General features: G+C 43.9%; 1 protein-coding gene across 2 annotated transcripts in view; it reads right to left on the bottom strand.

Annotated features, from left to right (window-relative positions):
• The window catches only part of enox1 (ecto-NOX disulfide-thiol exchanger 1), a 180,290-nt gene that overhangs the window by 93,487 nt on the left and 69,244 nt on the right, over positions 1-17,559 (bottom strand). For both annotated transcript variants that reach the window (XM_078409375.1, XM_078409374.1), the window contains exons 6-7: positions 14,342-14,554; positions 9,477-9,583 (exon numbers count right to left, since the gene is read on the bottom strand). In XM_078409375.1, coding sequence (XP_078265501.1) covers positions 9,477-9,583; positions 14,342-14,554 — 320 coding nt within the window. The remainder of the gene's footprint in view (positions 1-9,476; positions 9,584-14,341; positions 14,555-17,559) is intronic.

Here is a 17,559-nt window from a genome sequence, read left to right as displayed (position 1 = left end):
ACCTGTTTGTACCTCGCAGGTCAAGGTTGCATTGCATTTTTTGAATATGACTTCAGTTTCTTGAATCTCCATCATGACAAACAGATTCATCTTCTGGGTGAGATACAAAGAATTAGACACTTATCTGCTCCAATCAGTGTCGCCTGCTCCAACAACCGTCTGGGTGTCACTGTCTGAGTCTCAGTCACTCAGACCATTTCATATTTATATTTCCTTAGGACACAAGAGAAGGCCATTTGACCCATTGATGGCTATGATGGCCCTCAGAGCGAACCTGTCACTTATTCCACCCACATATTTCCATGCGATCTCTTTTTTCTCACATTCCCATCAATTCCCCTCCCTCCTCATCACACCCCCAGCCACTGGTCTTTGAGATGTGGGAGAAAAACGGGCAAACTCCACGTCGACAGCAGTGGTCAGGATCAAACCCGGTTCTCTGGGGCTGTGAGGCAGCAGCACTGCTCGCTATAACATTGTGTCACCTTTAACGTCAATAGTTCCAGATGCCATGAAACTGGTTCTCCTTCTAGACCGTGGTGTGAACTTACCGAAACTGGGCCCCACAGCCCAATCCTGTGAGAAGGGTCATACTCTCAATGCAAGGACAGCCAGCAATCTGTGGGGATGAGCACACATGAGTGCCTGCCTCCCCCATTATAATACAGTGCACTCCATAATGTTTGGGACAAAGACCCATAATTTATTTATTTGCCTCTGTACTCCACAATTTGAGATTTGTAATAGAAAAAATCACATGTGGTTGAAGTGCACATTGTCAGATTTTAATTAAGGCCATTTTTGGATTCATCATGTAGAAATTACAGCCGTGTTTATACATAGTCCCCCCCATTTCAGGGCACCATAATGTTTGGGACACAGCAATGTCATGTAAATGAAAGTAGTCATGTTTAGTATTTTGTTACATTTCCTTTGCATGCAATGACTGCTTGAAGACTGCGGTTCATGGACATCACCAGTTGCTGGGTGTTTTCTCTGGTGATGCTCTGCCAGGCCTGTATTGCAGCCATCTTTAGCTTATGCTTGTTTTGGGGGCTGGTCCCCTTCAGTTTTCACTTCCGCATATAAAAGGCATGCTCAATTGGGATTAGATTGGGTGATTGACTTGGCCACTCAAGAATTGACCATTTTTTAGCTTTGAAAAACTCCTTTGTTGCTTTAGCAGTATGTTTGGGATCATTGTCTTGCTGTCGAATGAACAGCCGGCCAATGAGTTTTGAGGCATTTGTTTGAACTTGAGCAGTTAGCATGTGTCTGTCTATACACTTCAGAATTCATTATGTTACTACCATCAGCAGTTGTATCATCAATGAAGATAAGTGAGTCAGTACCTTCAGCAGCCATACATGCCCAGGCCATAACACCCCCACCACTGTGTTTCACAGATGAGGTGGTATGCTTTGGATCTTGGGCAGTTCCTTCTCTCCTCCATACTTTGCTCTTGCCATCACTCTGATATAAGTTAATCTTTGTCTCATCTGTCCACAAGACCTTTTTCCAGAACTGTGGTTGCTCTTTTAAGTACTTCTTGGCAAACTGTAACCTGGCCATCCTATATTTGCAGCTAACCAGTGGTTTGCATCTTGCAGTGTAGCCTCTATATTTCTGTTCATGAAGTCTTCTGTGGACAGTGGTCATTGACAAATCCACACCTGACTCCTGAAGAGTGTTTTCTGATCTGGTGTATAGGTGTTTAGGGATTTTTCTTTATTATAGACATTATTCTTCTGTCATCAGCTGTGGAGGTCGTCCTTGGCCTGCCTGTCCCTTTGTGATTGGAAAGTGGCGGCGCTGTGCAGCAGCTGCGGCTCACCTGCAGTCCGTTTGTCTTTTGTGTTTTTTGTTTTAATTGTAGTGTTTAGATGCAATGTAGTGTTTTTTGTGGTTGTGTACTGTGTGTGTGGGGGGGGGGGGGGGGGGGGGGAACTGTAAAATTGTCTCTTCCAAATGGAGACTCGACCTTTTTTTCTGGGTCGTGTCTCCATTCCCGCTGCGGCCTACCATCGGCCAAACACCTGGAGCTGGCGGCCTCCAGCTGGGACCACCTGGGGCTCGTTCACAGCGCCCGCGGACCGGACTTACCATCTGCGGAGCTGGCTGCCTTCGGAGGCTGTGGTGGCGTTGCGAGTGCGAATGCGACTCGCCTGCAGAGGCACCGGAGGCTTCGGCCGCGGGCCGCGTGGATATCGGAAGCTCGCAGGCCCCTGGGTGGGGGCCGACATTGGGAGCTCCGGCAGCGGCAGCGTCTTCGCCCGCCCCGAATCGCGGGGCTTGGGTCGGCCCACTGCGGACCTTTCACCGACCGGCGCGGCCTGGAATAGGCCGCAGGATTTTCTCCGCCCGGCAGGGGCTTCAATGTCGGGAGCCTCGACCGCCCCGACGTGGCAAGTTCAACAGCCTGACCGCGGGAGAAGACAGCAGGGGAAGAAAAAAAACATTCTGGCCTTCCATCACAGTGAGAAGGTGACTGGAGGAGACTCACTGTGATGGATGTTTCTTTTTTTGTGTTTTGTGTTGGTTTGTGATTGTGTGTGTTATTGTTTATTTGTATTGCTCTTATTGTTGGACTGTGGGTAATGGAATTTCGTCCAAAAGACTTGTTTATTTGGATGACAATAAAGGTTATTCTGATTCTGATTCTGATTCTGATTAGTAAGCTCACCAGAGCTCTCTTTCTTCTTAATGGTGTTCCAAACAGTTGATTTTGGTAAGCCTTAGGTTTGGCTGATGTCTCTAACAGTTTTATTCTTGATTCTCAGTCTCATAATGGCTTATTTGACTTTCAATGGCACAACTTTGGTCCTCATGTTGATAAACTGCAATAAAAGTTACCAAAGGTGATGGAAAGAATGGAGGAAAGACTAGGTGTTGAGAGCTTTCTTATACCTGCATTAAGGAGGCAATTAAACACACCTGAGCAATTATAAACACCTATGAAGCCGTGTGTCCCAAACATTATGGTGCCCTGATGGGGGCACTATGGATAAACACAGCTGTAATTTTACATGGTGAAACGAAAATGTATAAAAATACCCTTTAATAAAATTTGACACCACATGTGATTTTTTTCTATTACAAATCTCAAATTGTGGAGTACTGAGACAAATAAATAAATGATGGGTCATTGTCCCAAACGTTACGGAGGGCACTGTAAGTCACTTACCTTAATTCTTGCATTAATGAAGTTAGACTTTCCATTAAAAATCATTACAGATCCAGAATGATGCAAATGAGAGTGGGATTTTACAACCTTCTTCATCAACCTAATTAAGTGGATCTCCTGTGGCTTTTTAATGGAGGAATTTAGCTCTTTACATGAACTAAAACTGTAAACATTGTGTGTGCGGGTATACTTACATCCAATTTCAATTCACTCCACCCCTGTATTTCTGAATATGCAGTCATACGTATTTTGTAAATGTTAAAATCATGCCGAGACTCATACAAATCAAAATTGATATTTCTTCCTTTGCTAACTTTGGAACTGTTTAAAACTGCGTTAATGAGAGACCGCAGTTTCCATTGCTTCTTAATTAGAAAAATGGCTGGTCTAACATTTCATCAAGTGCCTCATCGCAAACTCAGTCATGCATGCCACTAACAGAAATATTAATTCAAATAACTCACCTGAAACGGACAATTTATAACTTCAGATGCTTAAAAGGCACTTTCTTCTCCACACAGACAACAACAAATTCTGGCAGACATTGCATTTAAAATGAAATTATGAAAGTGTAAATTGATAGCGTGTAAATATACACTTACCAAAAAAATAACTCAATTAAATTATAATTTGTTCAGTGGTGTCTGTAATTATCCTATTGAAAACAATGAGATTAACTTATCTTGGATGGTAGTGTAAGAAATGGAAGGGGGTTTTATCGATCTGCACCTCTCTCTCTTTCATCTGTCAAGGTCACAAACAAAATAATGATAGGGAGACAAAACCTCGGCTGCTGTCCAGCTTGTGGTGAAGATCAGAAGATCTTACTCCCCTGGTCCATCCTCACCCCATTATATTAGCACACATTCAGGGGTTGAGCTTGGTCAGTTCCAGTCAATGATATGTGTACACAGGACATGTAGCGATGGCAAAATGATGTACACTTTGAAGTAAACTGACAGAGCTTGGTTAGTTGGGCTGACCGCTGCAACCTCTACTGCTGCGCCACTGGGGCGACACGGTGGCGCAGCGTTAGAGTTGCTGCCTTACAGACTGGAGACCCGGGTTCGATCCCGATTGTGGGTGCTGTCTGTACCGAGTTTGTGCGTTCTCCCCGTGCCCGCATGGGTTTTCCCCGAGATCTTCGGTTGCCCCCCCACACTCCAAAGACGTACAGGTATGTAGATAAATTGGCTTGGTAAATGTAAAAATTGCCCCTTGTGTGTGTAGGATAGTGTTAATATGCGGGGATCGCTGGTCGGCGTGGACTTGGTGGGCTGAGGGGCCTGTTTCTGTGCGGTATCTCTAAACTAAATAAACTAAAGGAGAGTTCATGAAAACATAAAAAGGTCGTAAATTATTTTGGATCATTGTGCAAAAGAAAACACAGTGAAGGGATTACATCTGTTGGCACAAAATTTGTCATTTAACTACAAAACCTATGACAAGTTTGAATGCGGCCTCTTCCCACCCTGCTCAAACAATAATGAGGCAAAGTCAACAGTGCTGATGAAATATTCCACGCGGCACAGAAACAGTGAGATGCTCCTTGAAATGCTGATAGAAGCAAATTCACCTTGCCAATAATGGGTTGTTAGTCATAAAACAGATATCAGATAACATAAGGGACAGAAGAACAGCTAATTCGGGCTAATGAGGAAAAGAGCTAAAAGGCACAGACAAATATTGCAATGTGGGAACAGTGAATCAGTGGCAGGACAATTAAACAGCTTTGCTCATTCATAAATTTATTTTAAGCACAATGGAATAAGACCTCCACTGTAGTAAAACTGTAAACATTCGGTGTACATACTTACATTCAATTTCATACCCCACTAACTCGTGTAAGCAGTCATTTGATTTAAATGTTACAATTATGCTGATTTCCCTTCCATTGTTAATCTTACAGATCGTTTTGTGGATGGAATGAAGTGTGAAAGGTGAAGGGATCAGGACTAAAGTGGATACATCTCTTGCTTAAACATGCAATTATCAGAAATTGCACCATTATTGAATGGTTGAGGCTCGAACCCGACGGCACAAACAAAACCTAAAATTACAATGAGTGAAGCAGGTCTCTTGGGGTTGGCGGTGAAATAGGATGGGAAAAGAAAATTGGAGCTCTTCACAGAGCTACAAAAGCTCTGTGAAGAGCCAAAAGAGAGATGGAAGATTTGAACACCACGAACTAAAGCAGCTTCGGAAACTAGCACAGAAACAATACTCTATTTAAGTAATGGGTTATAACAAAACCAGCAAAAGATTTGTAAATTGCAGGACGCTAAAAGTGAAATGGTTGAGAATCGTGTAGGTGAAAATGTTTCCCAGAGTCTGAGAAATGAGAAATTGTAACGCGGAGCAAGCAAATAGCAAAGACATTGAAATATTTCATATCAAATACAAGACATTGAGGAGTCTCACAAGAGTGAATAATTGAAATAATTAAGATCAATACAGAAAATGTACTGGTAAAAGTTAATGGGATGCAAATGTAGAAAATACCTGGAATTAGTAGTTTGGGTCCCATGGTTTGAGGGGATGGAGGGTGTATTTATTTTGATCTTGCATAATTCCCAAATTTGAGGAAAGTCTCGTAGAAATGGAAGGCTGCAGAATAACTGTGCTACACGAACAGAGATGGTAAAAGGCATAGAACGGCTGGCCTACCGTCAGCAATCTAGGGTTAAGTCTGTGATGATAGGGCTATTGGAGGATTAATAAATGTGGTTACTTTGGTACTTAGGTAGAGGAAGTTATTAATGTGCAAAAACAGGAGGGAGGTAGGACAAGGCACGAGGCGGGAGATCAATTGTACGAAGGCTTGCTGCAATTGTAGGGCCTCTGGTCGCCTTGCCTTGGGAAGGAGATACTTCCCTCAGAGAGGATGTAATGATGTTTCAGAGCACGGTCCTGTGAGAGGACATCAGAAACAAACACCATTTTCTGGTGTTGAATGACAAATGGAATATTTCTCACTGAAATATTTAAAATACTTTGAGATCTTTGGTAAGATATGGTGGTGGAGAAATGTTCTGGCAGGCTGGCCTTCATCAGTCAGGATATGATCAGTCAGACCAGAGAAGTCGAGATGTTATGTTGAGATGTTACAGTTGTACAAGCCATTGGTGAGGCCACACTTGCATATTGTGTTCAATATCGGTCACCCTGTTATAGGAATGATGCTAATAAGCTGGAAAGGGTGCTGAGAAGATTTATGAGGATGTTATGAGGGTCTGAGCTATTTTGAGAAGTTGGAGGGGTTAGGACTTTATTCCTTGGACTGCAGAGGCTGATCGAGGTGCATAAAATCATGATAGTAATAGTTGGGGTGAATGTTTCCCTTTTTCCAGGGTAGGGGAATTAAAAACTAGGGCCATAGGTTTAAAGTGAGAGGGGAAAGATTTAATAGGAACCCGAGGGGTAAGTTTTTCCACACAGATGTGATAGGTAAATGAAACAAGCCGCCAGGGAAAGTAGTATAGACAGGTAGAATAATAACATTAAAAAGACACCTGGACATGTACATGGATAGGAAAGATTGAGGGATATGGGGCAAACCTAGGTACGTGGGACGAGCTTGGATAGACCATCTTGGTTAGCGTGGATGTGTTGGGCTGAAGGGCCTGTTTCTGTGCTGTATGGCTCTATGACTATCTATGCCTTTAATCCATTGTAGTGCTTCGAAGCTCAGTTTCAAACTCCATGGATCCAAGTGAAAAAGAAATGGGAATTAATTTTCCCAATTGCAACTCCACGATGCTTCTTCTCCGGAAAAGCATCCCTCTCATTGAAGATAAATTTGAGAAGTAGAAAAGTGCATTTATTGAATGGACACCCAACGACAAAAGATCAAAAAACAAAAAAAGTGGAAGTTTCAATCTTAGTCTTCTAAATCAAGGTAGGTTTCACACATAAAGGAATTCTCTCCTGGACCACAGCACCCAAATAAAAAAGCCCACAAAAATCTATTCAAAGTCCACTTCTAGCTGAGTTTCTGAACCTCAATCAAAGGGTTTACTTAAGCAGAACCAGTGAATGGTAGAGAAATACCAGAAGGCAGATCAAAGTCAAGCCTAGAGGACTTCTAATGATTGTCATATTGGGTGCTGCAACTGGGTGTAATGAAGCATTACACCTTGTACTTCTTGTGGAAAGGTTCCCACTGCTTTCCCAGTCATCCCTCTTAACTTGTGTCTGACGCTGTCATTTCCCAAATTATCTTGGTCGTACCTATTAGAGGCAGCATGGGTAAGAATTTCTAATGGTTGTTCCCACTCCTGCTTTGTTGAGGACATAAAAACATAAAGATTGGGAGCTGGAGGAAGCCATTCAGCCCCTCAAGCCAGCCAGTACAATTGTAAGAGTCCTCTATGATGATTCAGAGATACACCAGAGCAGTGAGTGCAGGCAGTCTGAAACACTGACCTTGATCCTTTTAGGAGGAGGTGGTAACATTGGCTGGATGGTGGGGGCAGGCTTAGGGACTCCTCAAAAATGCCAAGAAGATGCAGGACTTGTGAGATTTAGGCCAGATTTAATCACCAATGTTTCACTCACATTTGTGCTCAACAGCAATAGACAGTACTGAATGGTCCTCCCATTAGCTAGGGTGTAGTCCTTCAACCCAACACACCCATGCCGAGCATCTGCACAAAAGCCATGATGCATTAGGTCTTCTATATCTTCTATATCTTGCCAATTCCAGTGTCTGTCTAATTGTCTCTTCAACGTAGTGATTGCATTTGATTCTACCACCTTCGCTGGCCACTCTCTGCGGAAAAAACCCTTCCCTTCAAATCTCCTTTAGGACTCCATCATCTCACCAATGCTTTCTTGTTTTTGATACACTCTACCATTAGAAAAAGATTCTGACTCTCGATCTTATTGATGCGCAGGAAGCACCCGGACAAGAAACAATGTTCTCTGTCTGGGCTGAACATTTAAATGGAGACATCAACTATTAACCCATATGACCAAAACCGCAGTCATAACTGTACAAAACTACTGAGTTGTGAGGTGGCAACTACTGAGTTGTGCGGTGACGCACCTGTCTGATGAAAGGTCTCGACTCGAAGCGTTACCTCTTCTTTTTCTCCAGAGATGCTGCCTGACCTGCTGAGTTCTCCAGCCTTTTGTGTCTATCTACAGTGGTGACACAGATAGTGCTGCTGTCTCATGGCTCCAGTGACCCGGGTCTGATTTGGTGCTGTCTGTGTGGAGTTTGCACGTTCTCCCTCTACCTGCGTGTGTTTCCCCGACTGGTCCGGATTCCTCTCACATCCCAATAACGTGCTGGTGGTTAAATTGCCTGCTCTAAGTTAGCCCTCGCTTGGGTGGGTGGCTGAAGATTCAGGAAGGGAGTTGATGATGATGTGAGAGAATATCAGTTGCAAGGCTACACGTAAATAAGCAGAGGGGATTGGGACTGATGGGATTGCTCTTCTTGGAGCCAGCATGGACTCAATGGGCCAAATGGCCTCTTTTCTAACAACAAGGTTGTAAAGCATTAAAAGTAAGCTCTGTTTAGTTTAAACTTTCTAATCATTCGAATCCTGAGGGAAACTACCGGCCCAGGAAGGACCTTGAAAACGACAATAAAATGTTTTAATTTGGAGAATAATGAAATGTTCCAATGCTTGCTGTTTGAATAAAGGTTTGGTTAAATGGAAAGAGATTCAAGGACATGACCGAGCGGGCGAGCAGGGAAGAGTGATTAAAAGAGTAACATTTGAGTGTTAATGGCACTAGAAGTTAAAGTAATGTGCAAATCCTACCTCATTTAGAAGCCATTGGCAGATTTAAGTGGGCACTTTCCTGGATTTCAGCTGCTTTCATTTGCTTAAAATAACATTGAAATGTGACTTGTTTGAATATTTTTCTTCCAGCGCCATGGTTTGGCAGTGAAATAGCACAAAGAGTAGGGTGAAAATACCTTTCTACCTTTTGATGTCTGATGTCAAACATGTCTATCAGTTACTTGAGGGAACACAATCTGCCCATCGCTCTATGAAATGAAATTCCTAGCCTAAATTCCTGCACTATTGAGACAAAATTGAGAGCAGCTCATCAGCCTAAGTGGTGGATGTCTGTTGCTGATGCCATGTATCAATTAGGCTGCAGGGTTTCCAATAGCAATGCACAACATGAAGCATCAATATAGAGGGAAAATGCTGATGCCTTTGAGCAACTGTATTGCTTTGAACACTAACAGCAAGCTATAATGCTCAACTTAGCAAATATAGTCTAGAAGCAAGCGATACTGATAGAAATGGAAGAAGATTAGTTTACCAACCTCAGCTTGCTTTCGCCACATATCAATGTTCTTGCGTTGAGCTTTGGAGAAATGGTCCCATGCCTTTTGCTTCGAAGCGGCCTTGAAAACGGCCACAATCTGCTCAACTTTGGTAAACAAGGAAGTCAAACAAAACAACCAGTTTACGATTTGATCAGAAATGTAAAACAAAGCAGAGACACACTGAGGCTGGGAATGTACTGCCTCTACACATCGTTACAGGCACCGACCGGGGTCATCCTCAGCAAGAACAGGCTGCTTTTAACAGTTCAACAGCACACAGCGTGCCACAGTTACAAGCAAGATGACATGGTGCCGACTAATGTCTCTGTCATACTTACAGTGTGCCAACTTAAGATGGTCTCTCTTCAAGCCTCAGTGCCTCCACCGTATTTCTATAAGTTTTGCAATTATGACATGGTTCAGACCTCCTCCTGGGGTGGCACAATGATGCAACTAATAGTGTCACTGCCTCACGGTGACTCGGGTTTGATGCTGACCTTGGGTGTTGTCTGTGCGGCGTTTGCATGTTTTGCCTGTGACTACGTGGGTTCCTAATTTATCTCTAGTGTACAGGTGAGTGGTAGAATCTGGGGGGACAACGAAGAGAATGTGAGGATTAGTATGGGATTTCCTATTTATTCAAGGGATGAGGGATTTGCAGGCTAAGCTAGCATGTAATTGCTCATCTTTAATTGCCCTTGAGAAGATCGTCATGATCTACCCTTTTAAACCGCTGCAGTCCTCATGTTGTGACCTTACCCTCAATGCTGTTAAGAAGGGAATTCCTGGATTTAGACTCGGACAGTGGGAACGGGGATATATCGGTAGTGGGGAATATGTTTGATTCGATTGTTAAAGATGTTATAGCAGCGCATTTGGAAAGTAGTGACAGGATCGGTCAAAGTCAGCATGGATTTATGAAGGGGAAATCATGCTTAACTAATCTTCTGGAATTTTTTGAGGATGTAACAATTAGAATGGATAAGGGAGAGCCAGTGGTTGTGGTGTATCTGGACTTTCAAAAAGGCTTTGACAAAGTCCCACACAAGAGATTAGTGTGCAAAATTAGTGCACATGGTATTGGGGGTAGGGTATTGACATGGATAGAGAACTGGTTGGCAGACAGGAAGCAAAGAGTAGGAATTAACGGGTCCTTTTCAGAATGGCTGGGACCCCAGTTATTTACAATATATATTAACGATTTAGACGAGGGAATTAAATGTGACATCTCCAAGTTTGCAGATGGCACAAAGCTGGGTGGCAGTGTGAGCTGCGATGAGGATGCTATGAGGCTGCAGGGTGACTTGGATAGGTTGGGTGAGTGGGCAGATGCATGGCAGATGCAGTATAATGTGGATAAATGTGAAGTTATACACTTTGGTGGCAAGAACAGTAAGGCAGATTATTATCTGGATGGTGTCAGATAGGAAAAGGGGAGGTGCAACGAGAGCTGGGTGTGCTTGTCCAAAGACGTACAGGTATGTAGGTTAATTGGCTGAGCAAATGTAAAAATTGTCCCTAGTGGGTGTAGGATAGTGTTAGTGTGCGGGGATTGCTGGGCGGCACAGACCCGGTGGGCCGAAGGGCCTGTTTCTGCGCTGTATCTCTAAATCTAAAAATCTACATCAGTCACTGAAAGTAAGCATGCAGGAACAGCAGGCAGTGAAGATAGCTAATGGCATGTTGGCCTTTATTGCGAGAGGATTTCACTTTAGGAGCAAGGAGGTCCGACTGCAGTTGTACAGGTCCCTGGTGAGACCGCACCTGGAGTATTGTATGCAATTTAATCCCCTAATTTGAGGAAGGACATTATTGCTATTGAGGGAGTGCAGTTCACCAGGTTAATTCCCGGGATAGCGGGACTGACATATGATGAAAGAATTGGACGACTGGGCTTGTATTCACTGGAATTTAGAAAGATGAGAGGGGATTTTACAGAAACATAATAAATTCTTAAAGGATTGGGCAGACTAGATGCAGGAAAAATGTTCCCTATGTTGGGGTAGTCCAGAACCAGGGGACAAAGTTTAAGAATAAGGGGTAGACCATTTAGGACTGAGATGAGGAAAAAATTCTTCACCCAGTGAGTTGTGAATCTGTGGAATTTTAGTTTAGTTTAGAGATACAACACAGAAACAGACCCTTCGGCCTACCGAGTCCACGCCAACCTGCGATCGCTGCACACTAACACTGCCCTACACACACTGGGGACAATTTTTACATTTATACCAAGCCAATTAATCTACAAACCTGTACGTCTTTGGAGTGTGGGAAAAAACTGAGATCTCGGAGAAATCTCATGCGGAATTCACTGGCACAGAAGGTAGTGGAGGCCAATTCACTGGATGTTTTGAAGATCAAGGGATATGGGGAAAAAGCAGGAACAGTGTACAGATTTTAGATGATCAGCCATGATCATATTGAGTGGTGGTGCTGCATCAAAGGGCTGTATGGCCTACTCCTGCACCTATTATTCTATGTTCTATGTTTCTGTGTTTCCCATTACCTATTATTCTATGTTCTATGTTTCTGTGTTTCCCATTAACTTCCCAGTAATACCTAAAAAATGGCCTACTCCTGCACCTATTCCCAGTAATCCCTAAAACATGGCCTACTCCTGCACCTATTCCCAGTAATACCCAAAACATTTCTCTCGCAACAGTTCTAAAGCTTCCAAATTTCAAGAAACACAACATTAGTTTATGTGAACTCCCCCAGGAAATTTAGTCCAGATTCTGTCCTGGGAAATTGATGTTCCATGTTCTTCAAAAGCAATGTAATCTCCCTCAAGTGTGATGCTCAGAACTGCTTACACCTCTCCAGCTGTGATCTACCCACGCTTTGGAGAATTTTGGCATCATTTCCACCTGTTGTGGTTTTGCATTCTAACTCTGCAGATGCATGGGCAATGCTTGGTTAAGCTTTCTTAAGATTTATGACAGTGGTATTTTACTGAATTAATTTTCTTTGAACTACCAATGTTGTCACCTTCTTGCCACTTTAAAAATGTTCTGCTCTATCCATCGCGTGGTGAATGACCCAACACTTGCCCCCATTTACTGTCTGGCTCATTCTCCCACCCCTTCCCTCTGCCCACCCTCCCAAGGAAGCAGAAATAGCTTTACTTCCAGCTACTCTGTAAAACCTTAAACATTTCTCTAGAAAAAAATCCTTCACCTTCCAAATGTTAACAAATATAATGTTTGTTTGTATAAAACCCCATGGAAATTTAGTCAAGATTCCATCCTGGGAAATCGGTGCTGCATGTTCTTCACAAACATGGGAAATCGGTTCTGCGTGTTCTGAGTTTCCTCAGAATTGCTTACACCACTTTAGGTATGGTCTAACAATGCACAGGTCCTCCTGTGGTTGCACCTGGTGGACTCAAGCAGTGGGCAATCCTCAGTGTGTGTGTGTGTGTTTTTATGTGTGTGTGTGTGTGTGTGTGTGTGTGTGTGTGTGTGTGTGTGTGGTGCGTGTGCATGTGCGTGTGCGTGTGCGTGTGTGAAGTTGGTGTGGCTCACTCTGACCAATCCCCAGCGTGCTGTCTCATGCCTTTGCCAGCTGTGGGAATTCCTTAACCTGCCCTTGACAGACCCCTGAAGGAATCAAAGGGAAAGGTTAGAGGATGATGTTGGCATTGACAGCCATGATTAAAGCACGGCCGACTGGCCCATTGGCAGGAGGTTGTAGTCCAGCAGTCTGCAAGTGTCGAGCCCTTAAGCCATACGTTGGGCCAGCAGGTTGTTTACAGGTGGACCTTCGTGCCTCCTGCAGACTTCAGAGATGCCATCTACGGGCACCAGGACTGCTCCTGCTGTTGGTGCCACCAACGTCACTCGTGCTGGCGCTGCTCAGCCTTATGATCTGAGGTCCAAGGTGCAGATCAAATGGACACGTTGTCGAGACGACCATCGGGTTTGAAGAGCTGCCTCTTAGCAGAGCTCCCGTGAGCAAGGCTCTACATGACAGCAGTTATGGAGGCCTTTGCTTTCATCTTTGGTTGCCACTGCTGGCATCTGCTCTTATCCCTTTTTCCAAGCTGCGGGGATCCCGAGAAACCCACGAGTCCCCAGTTAAAGTCGTGTCAACATGACGGAAGTGGGGCAGTCAACATCTTGATGGTGGCAGTGCCCCAATGGGGCTTGTCCCTCCAACGTGGCCTACAGTTACCTCTGCTCCACTGGGTGGACACGGCCCCCTGATGCAAAGTCACCTTCACCTGGTTTCTCCCTTCCAGCCACCAAACCCATTCACAGCCACTAATTAAAATTAATCCAGAAAAGGACCTACCCAATACAACCAGGCTCCCTCCGATCACTTCGTGACCACAAACCTTTCTTCATCAGCATCGACCCAATAATTTATCAATGTTTTATTTTGAAACCAAGCTGTAAAGCTTTCAACGGCACTGACCCCTTCACGTGGTATGCTGGTTGGATGTGAGGCTCAGCCTGTGGGTTCTGCCCCTCGCCCTGACCCTATCTATAGGACTATGAAACCCCCCCTACACAAGAAGGTCCCATCCAATTCAACATCCGCATGCTGAGCCTCTGGTGGTTTCTCAGCCATAGATAATGGGGATAAACCAACCGCTGTACCTGAGTGAATAGTGTATTCAGTGTCCAGAACTCCAGCATCTGCAGTGGTGTTTTGCTCTCCATTACTTTCAAAATGACTTCTGACTCTGAGATGAAGTGAAAGAGCTCCTACCTGAAGGTCTAATGCTGATAGTTGAGCCCATGCTCCTTGCAGCAGGAGTCCTTACCCCAGTGTGTTTAACACAAGTGAGGAGGCCAAAGTGCAAGTACTTACCCCAGTGTGTTGAACACAAGTGAGGAGGCCAAAGTGCAAGTACTTACATCCGGTCAGGATTCCCGAGAGGGCGTTTTTGAACCGCTCCTTGGCGTCCTCCATTTCCTGCTCGTGGGCTGCCTTCTCGCTCATCAGTCTCCGGCTGTGGCCGTTGACGGACTGGACCATGGAGTAGAAGCTGTTGGCTGAACGGCGTGTCACCTCGCCACGTTCAAACCAGGCCAGCAGCACCGAGGTGGCCTCCGAGAACTTGTTCTCATCTGCAAAGTAAAGAGCGGGTGTCAGCCACACACCAAACACCTTCCCTGAACCGGCCCTCCATGATTTTTAAGTGAAGCAGGGAGAACATGGAGGAATTCACCCTGTCACTGTGATCCTTTCCCACTGCCTCAGTGGTGAAAAGAGATCAAAGCTCAATGCCAGTCAAAGTATTTCCCTTTGTCTCGCAGCACCCAACAGTGTGCAGAGCACAGTGGCACTGCTGGTAGAGCCGCTGCCTCACCACTCCATCCTGCCCTCTGGTGTTGTCTATGTGGTGTCTGCATGTTACAGTCATATAGCTTAGAGAACCACACTGCATCGCACCAGCTCCATTCCAATCTTTCTGCCTACATGCGCTAATCCCGTTTAACTGTACCAAGTCTATATCCATCTGTGTCGTGCCTATTTATGTGTTCATCTAAATATCTCATAAACCTTGTGTAACTGACCGATTGTATCTGATTCCATCACCTCCTCTGGCAGTGCGTTCCATGTGTCAACCTCTCAGTTTGTAAAAACACTTAAGCCTCAGATTTTCATTAATATTCCTTCCTCTCAGTTTAAACCTCTGCCTCTTGTTCTCCCTGCGACCTGGCTGCTCCAGTTCCCACCCACATCCCACGATGATTTAAAAAAAAATTAGCTGCTGCAAATTGCACCCAGTGTGTAACTTCTGGGGAAGTTGATGGGAATGTGGGAGAGAATAAAAGAGGATCAGTAATTGGGTGGCCGATGTTTAACACAGGCTCGTTGGGCTGAAGGGCCTGTTCTGTGCTATATGATTCACAAAGTGTTACCAGCAAAATCACTGCATCTATTCCAATGTTAACTCTGTCTCATAGCATCCACCCTATCACTCAGAATTAATAGTCTTCCTGAAAGGAGCCTGCAGAAAAATGTCCCCACAGATTTTGAAGGAGATTATAGAGCAACAGGAAGATCAATAAATAAATATTTTTCTGTGGTTGATTCACAGAATTTCTCCCAATCAAGCAGGAGTTTATCTCCAAGATGCCTCTATCCTGGAATAAGTTGCTCTGAGATATTTTAGCCCTGCTCAGAATCCTGTGTTAAGACTCTGTGTGTGGTTCAAGCATCCATCTATCAATCCATAAGCACTGCTCTGCTCTCAATCAGCAATCTTCTCAATAAACATTTTCTCCAAAACAACTGATGGACTAAATCAAGCAGCCAAAACCTTTGCAACACGATCAGGAATACGTATCATAGAACACAGAACATGTATCCTAAGCATCCTAAAGTATCGTTGCTAGACTTCCCACATCACTCCAACAAAGGTCTGAAGAAGGGTCTCGACCCGAAACGTCACCCATTCCTTCTCTCCAGAGATGCTGCCTGTCCCGCTGAGTTACTCCAGCTTTTTGTGTCTATCGTTTGCAGTAAATAGGTGCCCCACTCCCACTGGCCATGTGCTGGTGCTGGTGCCAGCTCTCACTACTCGTGTCAGCCACTGTCCACACCAACAGTGACAGTTCAAGATCATCCCCCCCTTCCTCCTCCCCATCCTCCATCCTTGTTATTCCTCAAAAAAAGATGGGCAGGGAGGGGGGGGGGGTCGGAGGAAAACAAATCAGTTTTAAATTTTTTACATTTCAATTCAATGAATCCTATGCTGCTTTTCCATTTATCAGTCAATCTTGCAGAAAAGAAGGCTCATCAATTATCTTTTGTAATGTGCTGTGACTTCTCTGTATTCTTCACGGTAAATGTATAGTAGCTACACTCTGGAGGAGCATTGCAAATGCTGTGTGCCTGCAATGAATATTGACACAGATTCCACTCCACTTATTGCTGCAACGTTTCCCTTGGAGGATGCAAGGCAATCATTTTCCAAATAACGCTATTGTTTATTAAAGTATTGAAACAATATTTGTTACCCTTCAGTCTTCAGGTCCAATTGTTATACTTATTCAGCACTTGAAAATCGGCCCTGCCATTTTTGTTTCCTCTGGGTCTATGATTAATGCTTCATACAAATGTTACGGAAAGCTTTGCCAGGAGCACACCAGGATGAACTCGGACACTTCCTCCCCCCCTTTAGTTTTCATGACACATGCACTTTACTCTTGGCCACAAGAGGTGAAGAAGTACACAAAGAAACCAAAACAAGGATTTGAGCAAGGACTTATTTCTGGATTTTTTTTCCTGATTACTCCGCCTCTGCCTATAACAGAAGCAATGCCATAGTGGCAGTGAACAAAGTCCAGAGGAATTTCAACATCGTTCCAAAATAATTCGCTCTTAGCGTACTAGCAAGCCAAGTTCAACATAAACAGAAACTGATCTCCTTAGACAGGTGATTACAGCAATGTGGATTATATTAAAATAATTGTCAAAAATCTTTGGTGATATTAAACTAAAAAACATATTTTTTGGTTGATTCACAGAATTCTCACAGAATTCCTCCCAACCACGCAAGAGTTTATCTCCAAGACGCCTCTGGGATATGTTGTTTTGAGATATTTTAGCGCGGCTCAAAATCATGCAATTAAAAGTCTGCGTGCAGAACAAGCATCCATCTATCAATGCATAAGCACTGTTCTGCTCTCGATCAGCAATCTCCTCAATAAACGTTTTCTCCAAAACAACTGATGGATTCATTCAAGCAGACAAAACCTTTGCAACACGATCGGTAAGATGTATCATAGAACATAGAATGTGTATCCTAAGTATCCTTAAGTATCCTTTACTTAAAGAGTTCAAGAGGATTTATGAAGAGCAGCACCATTCCAAATGAACGATGTCGATCATTAAAGGAAACCACTGAGGCAACAATATTCCACAAGAAGGTTGCAATAAATTACTACAATGCCATGTCAAATAATGTTTCACCTCATTCTCCAGCTAATTTACTGCTGCACTGAACTAACCTTTGGTTTGCATATCAAAATAAATTAAATTGAGGGTGGAGTCAAACTTTTAATTGATTAAAAAAAGATTTAATGCAAGAAGACAGAGGTTAATGTTGATAATCGAGATGGAT

This window comes from Rhinoraja longicauda, chromosome 12, assembly GCF_053455715.1.
Source record: "Rhinoraja longicauda isolate Sanriku21f chromosome 12, sRhiLon1.1, whole genome shotgun sequence".
Taxonomy (NCBI): Eukaryota; Metazoa; Chordata; class Chondrichthyes; order Rajiformes; family Arhynchobatidae; genus Rhinoraja; species Rhinoraja longicauda.
This window is presented reverse-complemented; position numbering and strand designations above follow the sequence as displayed.